The following is a 14,927-nucleotide window of genomic DNA, read 5'->3' as shown; positions in this document are numbered from 1 at the left end:
ATATATATATAACGACTTAGAGTACAAACGTAGCAAATAATTAATACATACTTGATACGGAAGTTATATAAAGGGAACTCGTAGATAACACTCGATACCGAAAAATAAATATAGCGTTATAACTGTGTTAAGATACAAGTTTAAGGTTTTAATTTTGTTCTGAAATTGTAATTTTATTGACATTTAAATCGAAATCATGACTCTGACCAGATCAGCAAAGCAAAAGGCTCAAGCTAATGGGAGTGCTGTGACTCAGGGGAGAACTGAGGGGGGCGGTTGCCCCCTGAATCACGGCCTTTTAAGATGCACTGTTTGCTTGATGTTTGCGGAGCAATCGGGTACGGGACATGATACTGCCATGGGGGATGTCTTTGTGTGTGCAAGATGCAAGGAGTGCAAGGAAATTAGGCGACAACTCGGCGTTGTTATGGGCCTATATGAGACCTTGAAGGACAGGGTGGATGCCCTCGAAGGAAATAAATTGAGGGGCCCATCAAGCTCTCAGCTGCCCACATCAACACCAGAGCTTGGACTTGGTCATCTTGCAACACAGAGGCAGCCCCCAAGGCAGAATGCGCTGGTCCAACAGGAACTAGTAGTTGTTGGTGACTCAATTGTCAGGGAAACGGGGAACATGCTTTGTAAAAAGGATAGGTGGAACAGGACCAGGGTATGTCTGCCAGGGGCAAAGGTTGATGACGTTGTAGAGCAGATATCATCTTTTAAGGGCACAAAAGGTGATATAGTTGTACACGTTGGCACTAATGATATTAAGAGTAGGAGACCAGCGGAATTACTTAACAAGTACAGGTCACTGTTGAAAAAAAGCCGTGAAGTAGGGTTGAATTTGAAAGTGTCTGCAATTCTGCCCAGACACGATAGGAGGGAGTATATGATGAGAGCCTTGTCGATCAATTCGGCCCTGGAAAGATTGTGCAAGGCTGAAGGGGTAGAATTTTTTTCAGCCTGGACTGTACTTGTTAACAGGAGAGATTGCTTCTACAGGGATGGGATACACTTAAATAGAAAGGGTGCAAGAATATTTGCTGATGCTATCGAGGCAGTGTTAGGTGGGTCGGAAAACTGCTAGTTTGGGGGGATACAAAGACTAATAGATTAACAGTAGCCACGGGCAGAGGTGAAAGAGATTCTTGCACTGCTTCTATTGGAATGAGCAGAAGCCTGAAAAACAAGATGCAGGATATTTCAGAGACTGCTGGAAGTCATTGCGGTACAAGTAAACACATGGGTTGTGTTAGGGTAGCTAAGAATAGGAACAGGTGCATGTATACTTGCGTGTACACTAATGCTAGGAGTTTAGTAAATAAATTTGATGAATTTGAGGTATTACTCAAAACATCAAAGGCAGATATTGTTGGGATATCAGAGACGTGGTGTCACACAGATATAAGGAATGCAGAACTGGAATTTGGGGAGTACAACGTCTACAGAAAGGATAGACAGGATAGGAAGGGAGGAGGGGTTATGCTATTAGTTAAAAAACACATAAAATCCAAGGAAGTGAAGCCAGTTGACATCGCTGGACAGTGCAGTGTTGAGTCACTTTGGTGTGACATAAGCATAGGTAAATCAAAAATAAGCATAGGTAAAGCATAGGTAAATCTTACTGTCATTGAGAGTAGGAGTGTGCTATAGGCCTAATGACTCTGATGAGTATAATAAGATACTGTACAGGGAAATAGAGTGGGCCAGTAAATCAGAGAGTCTTATAATGGGGGATTTTAATTTCCCAGATATTGACTGGAATTTGTGGGTTGGTCACTCACACACTAGCAAGGCTTTTGTGGATTTATTGGATGATTGTTTTCTACACCAGCATGTTCGGGAGGCAACTAGAGGGAGTAATACTCTTGATCTGATTATCAGTAGTGATTCTTCATGCATTAGGAATCTGCAGATAAATGAACCACTGGGTGGCAGTGATCACAGTGTGCTGAAGTGGGATTTACTCAAGGAGGTAACTACCATCAGAGGTAAAGGGAAGGGTTTTTGCTTTCGTAAAGGAGACTGTGCTGGTCTGAGACAGTATTTAAATTCTATACAGTGGGACCAACTGATGATGTTACCAACAGCAAATTCAAAATGGGAAGCATTCAAGGAACTAATCTTGGAAGCTACCAGGCTTTACATACCAACCAAGAAATATTGTTCAAGGTTCAGGCCTAAATGGTTGTCAGATGAACTAATGAGACATATGGCAGAGAAGAAAAATGCATGGGATACATACAAATTAATGGGTGACGTGGAAGCCTATGATAGATATAAGTTGGTCTGTAACCAAGTCACAAAGGAGATTAGGCAGGCAAAGGCAGATTATGAGAAATCCTTGGCAAAGGATGCAAAGAAAAACAGAAAAGAGTTCTTTACCTATTTAAACTCAAGAAGGAAAGGGATGAATCAGATTGGTCCACTGGATGTTGATGGTTCAACAGTTGAGGATCCAGCTCAGGTGGCTAACAATCTAAACGAGTATTTTGCATCTACATTCACACATGAGGAGTTATTCAGGAAGGGGAATGTCGTAGGTGAAGTAAACATTGGCAGTGAGCTAGATGATTTTCTAATAACTGAGAGGAAAGTGGAGGAGAAATTGTTGAGGATAAACATAAAAAAGGCACCCGGGGTGGATGGGATCTATCCAGTTATATTAAAGGAGGCAGCAAAGGAAGTAAGCAAACCCCTAGCCATAATTATGAGAGCTTCTTTGGACTCAGGGGAGGTACCCATGGACTGGAGATGTGCAAATGTAACCCCAATTCACAAAGGAGGATCAAAGGCTGACACAAGTAATTATAGACCTGTTAGTTTAACTTCGGTTCCAGGAAAATTAATGGAGGCACTGGTTAAAGAAGCACTGCAGGATCATCTGGACAAGAATTCAGTTATAGCTCAGACACAGCATGGGTTTGTTAAGGGCAGGTCTTGTCTGACCAATTTGATTGGATACTATGATGTAGTCACAAAAGAACTGGATGCAGGGAATAACTTTGATATTATATATTTGGATCTTAGAAAGGCTTTCGATACTGTTGCGCATGGAAGACTGCTGCACAAATTGGAGAAGTGTGGCATTCGAGGCAAATTGCTGCTATGGATAAAGGGATGGTTGAGTGGCAGAAGACAGAGAGTGGTAATCAATGGACACTGCTCAACGTGGACTAATGTTATTAGTGGAGTTCCTCAGGGTTCAGTGTTGGGTCCATTGTTGTTTTCTGTATTTATAAATGATATTGATGATGGTGTATCAGGCTTAATGTCCAAGTTTGCAGACGATACAAAGGTTGGCAGGGTTGTTAAGGACACTACTGATACTATGCTGCTGCAACAGGATCTGGAAAGGTTGAGCAGATGGGCTGAGAGGTGGCAAATGAAGTTTAACATTGACAAATGTAAAGTACTACATATGGGAAACAGTAACCCCAGATCAACGTATCAACTCTGTGGTACTACGCTGACAGTGGTAGAGAATGAAAAGGACCTGGGGGTAATTGTGCAGGCAGATATGAAGTTCTCTGAGCAGTGCAGACGAGCTGCAAGAGTAGCTCATGGTGTCTTGTCAATGATATACAGGAATTTTTCTAGCAGGGACAGGGATGTGATTATTCCCTTGTATAAGGCATTGGTCAGGCCACACCTTGAGTACTGTATACAGGTCTGGAGGCCTCATTTCAAGAAGGATGTAGAGCTGCTGGAACGAGTACAGAGAAGGGCAACAAGATTAGTGAATGGAACAAAGGGTTGCTCTTACGAAGAAAGGCTTAAGTTTTGCAAATTACAGAGCCTGGAGACTAGGCATCGCCGAGGTGATCTGATAGAGGTGTACAAGGCTTTGAATGGCTTGAGCATGCTCAATGCCGATGGAATTCTTCCTCTTGCTCAGAATAATCACCTGAGAGGGCATAAATTCAAATTGAGGAAGGACGGATGTCGGATAGATGTGCGGAAATTTGCCTTTAGCCAGCGGGCAGTTGGTTTGTGGAATAGACTTCCATTGCTTGTTGTTTGAAGTTGATAGCCTAAACAAATTTAAGGCTCAGCTGGACAGGTATTTCGAACGAATTGAGGGGTGAAATGGGAGTAGTGGTTGTTTTTTTTTCTTTTTTTTTGGCTGATGCTGAATAAGCTTGCTTTCTTGCATCATATGCCTCTACTAATGCTAATGCTAATGCTAATGCTAGATCACTAGATTGCTGCTTTTTATTAGTTGTCATTACTTCTATGCATACTTCTCTATACAAAAGCACACCAAAATAAAGTGTTCTGTGGTCTCTTTGATTTATTAGTCTGTGCCAGTATATTAATAACCGGGTGGGGGGGAAAGATATATATATATATATATATGTTAAAACTTGTAATGAAATAAACATGCTGTATGCTAAAAATTTGCAAACTTTATTAATTTTATTTTTTTAATTATAAATTAAGTTTTTTCACGGTACATACACTTCACATCTCACTGAACACTACCATTGCACGGAACACAGTTTTGGGAACATTGGACTAGATAATTCCCGCAGTACTTCTTTAACCAGTGCCTCCATTAACTTCCCTGAACAGAAATTCAACTAACAGGTCTGTAATTACTCGTGTCACCCTTTGATCCTCCTTTGTGAATTGGGGTCACATTTGCAATCTCCAATTCATGGGTACCTCCCCTGAGTCCAAGGAAGCTCTCATAATTATGGCTATGTTTGCTTACTTCCTTTGCTGCCTCCTTTAATATAACTGGATAGATCTCATACTCCCCCAGGTGTCTTCCTTATATTTATCTTCAACAATTTCTGCTTCGCTTTGCTCTCAGTTATGACAAAATCATTTAGCTCACTTCCCGAGTTTCATGCACTTATGGCAATCCCCTCCCTGAATAACTCCTCATGTGTAGATGCAAAATACTCATTCAGTTTGTTAGCTACCTGAGCAGGATCACCAGCAGTTGAACCATTGATATCAAGCGGACCAATCTGATTCATCCCTTTCCTTCTAGAGTTTCCATAAGTAAAGAACTCTTTGCTGTTTTTCATTGCATCCTTTGCCAAAGATTTCTTGTAATCTGCCTTTGCTTGCCTAACTTACTTTGTGACTTGATTATATACCAGCTTATATCTACCATAGGCTTCTGTGTCACCTGTTAATTTATATGTAACCCATGTATTTTTCTTCTCTGCCACATGTCTCATTAGTTTATCTGAGATCTATTTAGGCCTAAACCTTCAACAGTATTTCTTAGTTGGTATGAAAAGCCTAGTAGCTTCCAAGATTAATTCTTTGAAAACTTACCATATAAAATTTTCTGTTGGTAACATCATCAGTTGGATCTCCTGTAAAAAATTTAAAAATCTGAGATCACTGTAGTTCACATTTATGAAATTAAATATCTATAATGGTTCCTTTATCTGTATTATGAATGCATGAAGAATCACTACTTATAATAAGATCAAGAGTATTACTCCTTCTGGTTGCCTCCTGAACATGGTGCTGTAGAAAACAATCATCCAATAAATCTACAAAAGCCTTGCAAGTGTGCAAGTTACCAACCCACAAGTTCCAGTCATATCCTGGAAATTTAAATTCCCCATTAAAAGTCTATCTGATTTATTGGCCCACTCTATTTTTCTGCACAATTGTTCATTATACTCATCAGAATCATTAGGCCTATAACATACACCTACTCTCATTTTCCCTTTCCCATGGCTTATGTTACACTGCATTCTCCAGCAATGTCAATTGGATGCACTTCCTTAGATTTTTTCTTTCTTAACTAGCAGCATAAGCATAACCCGTCCTCCCTTCCTGTCCTGTGTATCCTTTCTTTACACGATGTACTCCCGAAATTTCAATTGTGCACTGCTTATATCTGTGTGACACCACATGTTTGCGTATCTGCCTTTGATGTTTTGACCAATACCTCAAATTCATCCAATTTATTTACTAAAGTCCTAGCATTGGTGTACACGCAAGTGCACATGCAGCTGATCTTATTCTAAGTTACCCTAACACAGCCTATGTATTTGCTTGTTCCGTAATGACTCCCAACAGTCTCTGAAATTCACCGTACCTTTTTTCCCGGCTGCTGCTTTTTCGAATAGAAGCATTGCAAGAAGTACATTCCTTTCAGGTCCTGATTTAATTCTGACAGTATAACACTTGTTGTCCTGACATAGCTGTGTCATCAGGAATGCGAATGCAGAAACGTGCATTCTTTGACTGGACCGGGGTTCAAGCCCATGACTGCAAAATACGATTAACATTTGTATCGATCGATTCGTTGTCAACTCCACTGACCTGGTGGTTGTGCTAGAGTATAAGAACTTTTTTTTCTTGTGTTATGAAACGCCTTTATATTATGTATTACTGTATTTGTTTTTAAGGGTTTCTTCTATAGGTATTATCGTTAATTTTTTTTTTTTTTTTTCCTTTACCAATTTCAGGTTTTGCAACTTTTACCAGAATTTTCTTCCCATTGTTTAGTTAGCCACTTATGCAATGCTTTACAGAGGAAAAGTTCTTATTTTGAACCTCTTGGAGATTTAAGCAAGTCTCGTGCCAAACCAAAGAAGTTGTCTCGAAAAACTCAGAAAGATATTAGAAGTTCTTTATACTCAAAAATAGGAGTGAAAGAGATTATGGTATCACCCCAAGAGGATTGTAAGTGCAGCACTTATATATATATATGTAGTTTGGATAAAAAGAGCAAATATTGCCTATAAGGATATAAGCTAATTAAGCTATAAAAGTTATATGACAAATGCCTCTAAGTGCTCAAAACAGCAGAAAAGGATACCAAAATATGTATATATTTGGTATCCTTTAATAAAATATGTATATATAAGTTTGAAACATTAAAACAAGGGAAAAATAGCTAACAGATGGAAGCGTAAAGAACATAAGTTGCCAAACTAGTAGAAAAAAGATGGTAAGAAAGAGAAGTATTAAGGGGGAAGATATTAAGAAGTAAAGGGGGAAGATAGAGAAGAATGTGAAAAAACCTAATGATAAATGAAATTTTAATTTCTTATAATTTGATTTATCATTAGGTTTTTTCACATTCAATGTACCAAGTAGAAGGAAAGAAACTAAAGGAAAAATGATTAATTAATTGTAAATAAATCGCATGGAACAAATAGAAGGAGGGTAAATATTTTTATGTTATAAAAACCTAATAATAAGGGAAATAAAAATAAGAGTTGAAATACTTGATGCATGCTAAAAAAGATTGATACATAATGCAAGTATTTTGCAGTTATTGGTCATATATCAATAACTGTTTTTCTATTCTTATCTATAGTTACGGAAGAAAAATATTAAAAGGAAACTCTAAATAGAGTGCATGTAGAAAAAAAAAAAAAAATTTCAAAAAAGAGGGTAAAAATGGTAAAAACTCCCATAAAATAGGTACGGCAGTCCCAATGCAGTGTTCACAATAAAATTAAAGTAATTAAATAAGAAATATGATAAAATTGAAATAAATAAATATGTGTGGAAATGGTCATCGGCAGTAATAGCTGGTAGGTGATATAGAAATAATTTTTCAAGAGAAAATAAAGTAATTTTGTGTGTAAAATTAGATAAATGAGATTAATATGCAGGTATTGAAAAAAGGAAATAAAGCATGGTAGGGGAGGGAGGAAAGTAATGGATCAAATCAGGCAAAGATAGAATAGCGCACAATACAGTCTCTAGTTGGCTCACTTATGTTGGTTTAACACTCTTTTCCCTCTTGGAGCCATAAACCATTTTCCTTTCCAATGCTTCACTTGTCAAACGTTTTATATGTAGTAGACTGAAAACTACTACAGCGGTCTCTCGTTTTGCCCTTTGTTTGTATAGTTCTCTTTTATAGTCCCATTTAATTTTATATTATTTCCACCTTCCAGTACTTCTCACAGTGCCAGTTTCTTTGCTACTGTTTTTTCACAATGAATTGGTGAAAGAAATAAAAGAGGTGAAAGACTTGTGGAATTTGCAGAATCTCGAGGACTGTCAGTAATGAACACTTTTTTCAAGAAAAGGGTGAACAGAAAGTGGACGTGGAAGAGTCCAAATGGATTAACAACTAATGAAATCGACTTCATCCTCACTAACAGAAGATATAGTGTGAATGATGTTACCATCCTGAATAAGGTAAATGTTGGAAGTGATCACAGAATGGTAAGATGTACATACACTTGATATAGATGTAGGAAAGGAAAGGAAAGGAAAGGAAAAAAACTGACACGAGTAAATAATACAAAGGTCTTTGAGATAACAGAGGAGGAGAAAAAGCAGTAAATACTGGAACTTAAGAACAAGTTTGAGCTTCTGCAGACTGCTCAGGACCAAGATATCGATGAGGAATACTACAACTTTCTGAAAGTGATAAAGCCCAAGAAACCTATAGAGAAAAAGAAATCCAAAGAAGAAAAAATTAGTCAAGAAACACTTGTCATGATGAACCGAAGACGACAAATGAAGAGCAAGAAAAACACTGACAGGTTTTATGAAAAACACTGAGTTATGCAAAGCCATTAGAAAGAGACTCAGAGAGGACATAAGAAGATTTAACACAAGAAAAGTAGAACAAACATTAAGGGAAAACAAAGGATTTAAATCAGCAACCATGAGCAGTAATACAGAAAGATAAATGATACTGAAACTGAAGAATAGCAATGGTGTACTTATAAACAGCAGAGAAGGCATAATTCAAATAGCAGAAGACTACTATAGAGAATTATACAAGGAGCAAGGGAATGATGCCAGCAGTGGGGAAGATGTATTGCAAAGTAGCAACACATACAACATACCCGATATTCTTCCTGATGAGGTAGAACATGCATTGAAGAAAATGAAGAATCAGAAAGCCCCGGGGGAAGATGAAGTTACTGTAGAGTTGTTAAAATTGGGAGGAAGAGACATAACACAAAAACTGGCAAGGCTCTTCACAAAGTGCATTAGAAAAGTTGTGACACCTAAGCAGTGGAATAATGCAATCATAGTTTTGCTGCATAAGAAAGAAGATAATCAGAAATTATAGACCAATTAGTTTGTTATCCCACATCTACAAGTTGCTCACAAGGGTCATTACTAACAGATTAGAAAGAATACTTGATGAGAATCAACCGAAAGAGCAAGCTGGCTTTAGGACAGGAGGCCCCGAGTGCCAAGCGAGTAATCATAGCGATATTTCCAAAGTGATTTGAAAGCGTTTTTTCTCTAAGCGACAGATTGTAGAGATTGTTAAAACCCTCTTTATTTATAAAATTATTTAATTTTGGCTTTTTCTAAATAAAGAACTTAGCTTCGTATCAAGGAAGGAAAGACACCTTTCTTTTATATTTATATATATATAACCAATTTCTCTAACACACTAACCACTAATCTCTTATCGCTTGGTCACTGGTGGCACCGCTCCTGCCTCCACGTGGCGGGGCTGGTAGTCTGAGTATTAATCTAATACTCAGGGCGAAAAGGAGCAAACATGGATCCATTAATATCACTGACTGTAGAGCCTACATGCTCGCATGAACTTGAGTCATCTCAAGCAAAAAGAATCAAAAAAGATGATTCTTCACATGACCTACCTGCTTTTTTAATTGTACACTCGTTATCAACGAAACCTCTTAGTAGCTTATCGCCATTTCAAAAGCATAGAGGCTGTAGCAGGTACTCCCAAAATTGTCAAATGCCTTCTCTCAGGAGATCTTCTTATAGAGTCATTCTAGACAACTCCTGAAGCAAACGACCTTCGGAGGCCTTCCCATTTTGGTAACCCCGCACAGAACTTTAAACACCTCAAAGGGAGTCATCTCGGAATGGGACCTCCTTAATGTTTCTGAGGAAGAAATTGCCGAAGAACTTAAAGCAAAACGTGTTGTTGGTGCTAAGAGAATTATGACCAAACAAGATGGTGTCCTTACACCCACAAGAAATGTTATCCTTACCTTCAGCAGTCCGAATCTCCCAGAATCAGTAAAAGCTGGCTACCTTTCCTGTAAGATCCGACCTTATATACCAAATCCACTTAGATGCTTTAAATGCCAGAAGTATGGTCATTCTCAAACAGCATGCCAAGGTAAGACAATCTGTCCCCTGTGTGGCTCATCAGACTACTCCCAAACTGAATGTACAGCTGCAACACCAAAGTGTCCCAATTGCCAGGGTACTCATCCTGCATATTCTAGAACTTGCGAATTATGGAAAATGGGAAAGAAAATAATGAAGTACAAGGTAGAGAAAAATGTATCTTACCAAGAGGCACGTAAACAGATATTAAATGTGATGCCTGCCAAAACATATTCCAATGCAGTTAAAAACACTAAAGAATTTTCTACACAGACTAATATTACTATTCCTCCTAAATTATCTCTTACTCAATGGGCTAGATCCATCCTTGCAGATGGTGAGACACTGACAGCAACAAAGACAAAGAGTCCATCAAATGTTACTAATACAAAGCCATCCAAGCCAGAAGACGTTTCCAACTCAGGCACATTATCAAAGGAGAAAGATGCTCATCGTACACAAAATAAACTAACTGAACGAACTATGGAAATCGATGAGAAGTTAGATAATGAAGATGCTGTTCTCCTGCTTCATGCTGATGATGAGATGGATATTACTCGCCCAGTCTTTTCAAAACGAGAGAAATATAAACAGGATCGAGGGAAAAACAAACGATCAGATCAATCCACCTAACCTAAACCTAAGTAATGCAGAAAATTATTCAATGGAATTGTAGAGGACTAAAAAGCAATCTTGACAAATTAAAATACTGTGTTTGTCTACAGGAAACTTATTTATCATCAAATTATACCCCATACTTCTCACAGTATACGCTATATAGATGTGACAAATGTTCTGAGTTCTGAGCAAGAGGAGGAGTAGCAATATTAGTTCGTAGTAATGTACCATCGAAACCCGTTCAGCTTTCCACTAATCTAGAAGCAGTAGCCGTTCATATTGTTCTTGGAATTAATCTCACTCTTATCTCCATTTATATTCCACAAAACGTTTCATGTTCCATTGCAGAACTTGACAACTTACTTAATCAACTACCCCAACCTGTATGCTTTCTAGGTGATCTAAATGCTCATCATCCTTTGTGGGGTTCCCCGAACATAGATCGTAGAGGGAGGATGATCGAAACTCTACTTGATAACCATCACTTAACACTACTGAATACCAGTGTGCATACTTATATCTACTTGCCTACAGGTTCTAGCTCTGCTCTGGATCTGTCCATATGTTCCTCGTCCATTTATCCTAGCTTTGATTGGACAGTATTAACTGACCTTCACAACAGTGATCACTTTCCTATAATTTGCAAAATACAGATGGATACAAACTATACATCTAACCAAAGAATTACGTGGAATTTTCACCGAGCTAACTGGGAGAAGTTTTCGAAAACAGTACAATTTGATAACCATCTGATTCTTACTGCACCTATTAATAATGCCACTAGACATATAGTAGAAGAACTACTTGGAGCTGCTGTCAGCGCAATACCAAAAGTTAACCCTACGAAACAAAGGTATAATAGTTGGTGGACAAGGGATTGCTATCTTGCCAAAAGGAAACAAAACAAAGCTTGGAACATTTTTCGCCGAGATTCTACAACGGAGAACCTTATAAACTATAAACGGCTAAAAGCTGAAGCACGTTGAATTCGTAGAAAAGCTAAACAGGATGCGTGTATTCGATTCAGTTCTACCATCTGCAGAAACACTGACCCCAGAATAATTTGGAGAAAGATCCACATTCTCAGTGGAAAGTGTCAACAAACCAAAGCCCCAATCCTGTCCTGGAAAGGAATAGATATTTCTTCTCCAACTGATATTTCAGAGGCTTTAGCAGAAACATTTGCAGTCACTTCATCATCTCAATCTTATGAAGACTCATTTAGACGCAAAAAAATGTCTGTGGAAAAATATAAAATTAACTTTGTTACAAAACAATCTTATTCTTATAACCTTCCGTTCACTATGAATGAACTCAACGAAGCTCTACAGAATTCTAGAAATAGTTCTGCTGGACCAGATGGCATTTTCTACATAATGCTTCGCCACCTTAATTCAAACTCAAAATCTATACTACTGAAATTTTACAGTAGAATCTTTGAGGAGAATGTTTACCCTGATACATGGCATCAGTCAGTTGTGGTAGCCATAGCGAAACCCGGTAAAGGTGCTTCCTCCCCCAATAGTTATCGTCCTATATCTTTGACCAGCTGTTTACGAAAGATAATAGAAAAGATGGTTCACAAGAGACTTGTCTGGATTGTTGAAGATCAAGATGCTGTCAAGTTTCCTTTTATAATTTTCTTCCATAACTGTAAGTAAGAATAACAACACAGTTATTGATACATGATCAGGTGTAGTACCCCAATGAAATACCTGCATTATGTATCAATCTTTTTAGCATGCATCAAATATTTTAACTGTTATTTTTCTTTCCCTTATTGTTAGGTTTTTATAACATCAAAATATTTTCCCCTCTTCTTATTGATGCTTGCTATTTCTTTGCAATTAATTAATTATTTTTCCTTTATAGCTTCTTTCCTTCTAATTGGCATGCTAATTCAGCCTTTAATTTCTTATAATTTGATTTATCATAATGTTTTTTTTAATTCTTTCACTATCTTCCACCTTTAATACTTCTTTTTCTCTCTGTCCTTTTTCTACTATTTTTGAGTCCTTGTGTTCTTTACGCTTCTGTCTGTTAGCTCTTTTTCCCTTGTTTCATTACTTCAATCTGATATATGTGCATTGTACCCCCCCCCCATGCCGAAATCTGATTTTGTGGCACTTTTTATTAGCATTAGGCAATTGGCGCCTTTTTTTTGTGAATGTACCTGCTGACAAAAATAATGGCTACGCCACTGTATATACAGGGTGTCTCAAAAATATTGGTACAAACGTCTAGGGGAGGTAGGTAACATCTAAAGGAATGTGAATCACATAGGAACCCATAACCGGAAACGTCACAGGAAAGTAGTAGCAGAGGCACAAGAAGCAGAAATGACACAAGACAGTAATTAGTGGCAGACATTTATTTGACATAATATTAACAATGGAGTACGAGAAACTCCAGGTCGAACACACCTGGAGTTTCTTTGACAGTATCAGCAGCGCAGACAAGTCTCGCCACGAGATCCATTTCCATCTCCACAGGCGATTCATACATGATAGATTTGAGAAATCATTCCACAAAAAGAAATCAAGGCTCAATAAATCAGGTGAGCGTGGGAGCCAGGCAACGGGTCCACCACGGCCAATCCATCAACGCCCAAAATGCCTGTTAAAATGTCACGAACACACCTTCCATAATGGGCAGGCGCTCCATAATGTTGTAACCAAATTGCTGGAACATCGTCAAGTAACCCTGGTAGAACTTGTTCAAGAAAGATCCAATATTTAGTGGAGTTCATGCAGAATGGTAACGGCTATGGGCCGACTAAGCAGTCACCGACCATACCTGCCCAAACATTTATTGCGAAGCTATGTTGTGTTGCATGGGGGCGCACACCGTGTGGGTTGTTGTGAGCCCACACATAAGCATTGTGCTGATTGAATAAACCTTCCCGAGTGAAATAAGCCTCATCCGTGAACAAAACATAGGCTGGAAAATTCAAGTTTTGGAACACTTTCTTGGAGAAACCACTGTGCAAAAGCCACACATGCAGGATGATCGTGAGGGAGCAGTAACTGAACCCTTTGGAGATGAAAGGAATCATCGTGCCAGACATGCTGCACACTGCAACGAGACACTCCTAAGGCAGAAGCAATGGCACATGTGCTGGTAGTAGGATTATTCTGGATGGCATTCAACACACTTTCTTGCATGGCGGGAGTTCGCGTCAAACGTGATCTGCCCGCACTACTCCTGTTACCTCTAAATGACCTATAATCGCACAAATTTTGATTCACACACGCAAACAAACGGTGGTCCGGTACATGTCTGTCTGGGAAGTGTTCTCCATAAATTCATTGAGTGGCTCGTCCATTGCCCTCTGCTAATCCATACACTAGGTGCATGTCTGCCAGCTCACAGTTCATATATCGATGCATGCTCTTCGTGCAGTGACTACTGCTTGAATTAGTAAACCAGACATTTTCCCTCTCACGAACTGATGAACAGCCCTGTCTACCGACTTACGGTGACATTTCCGGTTATGGGTTCCTGTACGATTCACATTCCTTTAGATGTTACCTACCTCCCCTAAACGTTTGTACCAATATTTTTGAGACACCCTGTGTGTATATATATATATATAATGTGAACTTTAACTAATTATAATAAAAAGGAAAAGAAAATTCGTATCGCAAGCATCAGTGGCTGCATTAATGCATAATCCATCACATGCTGCTTATAATAAACTAAAATATATATAAATAAAAACATATGCCACTAGCATGGCAAACCAGTACAGCGAAAGCAAAAATAAACCATACATAATGAAACAACAAAAAGGGGTTGGGGAAAGTAATCAAGATAAAGAGTATTGTAGAAGGAATGCTCCTAAAGTAATTTAGAAAGCCAAAATATGATACCAAATAACAAAAATATTTTAGAATAAGCCAATTAATTAAAATTTAGCAGTGTCTCCTGATGGCACCAGGTCTAAACTATGTGAAATGTCACTCATAATAGAAGCAAAAACTAGCTACAACATTGGACCAACAGAACTAAAAATGAAAATAAAATAAAATTTTAATTTAAAATAAAATAATTTTTTTCTTTTTCTCACATTTTATTTTAATATGTTTTGGTATAAGATTTTTTACTATGATATTTCACACAATATGGCCACGGCACACTTATAAATAATTTCTTATAAATTTTTCACTTTTTTTTCACCTTTTTGACATTGAGGTTGCTAGTATATGCATTGTGTATCTGTTTTACTTTCTTTCTTATACAGGTTGTAT

The 14,927-nt window shown here is 38.1% G+C and overlaps 1 protein-coding gene across 1 annotated transcript in view; it reads left to right on the top strand.

Annotated features, from left to right (window-relative positions):
• The window catches only part of LOC150089271 (spatacsin-like), a 542,060-nt gene that overhangs the window by 482,145 nt on the left and 44,988 nt on the right, over window positions 1-14,927 (top strand). The window contains exon 19 of the mRNA XM_090389930.1: window positions 6,450-6,666. Within this exon, the coding sequence (XP_090246056.1) occupies window positions 6,450-6,666 (217 nt within the window). The remainder of the gene's footprint in view (window positions 1-6,449; window positions 6,667-14,927) is intronic.

Source organism: Mastigoproctus giganteus, chromosome 2, assembly GCF_048544385.1.
Source record: "Mastigoproctus giganteus isolate SK-2022 chromosome 2, ASM4854438v1, whole genome shotgun sequence".
NCBI classification, from domain to species: Eukaryota; Metazoa; Arthropoda; class Arachnida; order Uropygi; family Thelyphonidae; genus Mastigoproctus; species Mastigoproctus giganteus.
This window is presented reverse-complemented; position numbering and strand designations above follow the sequence as displayed.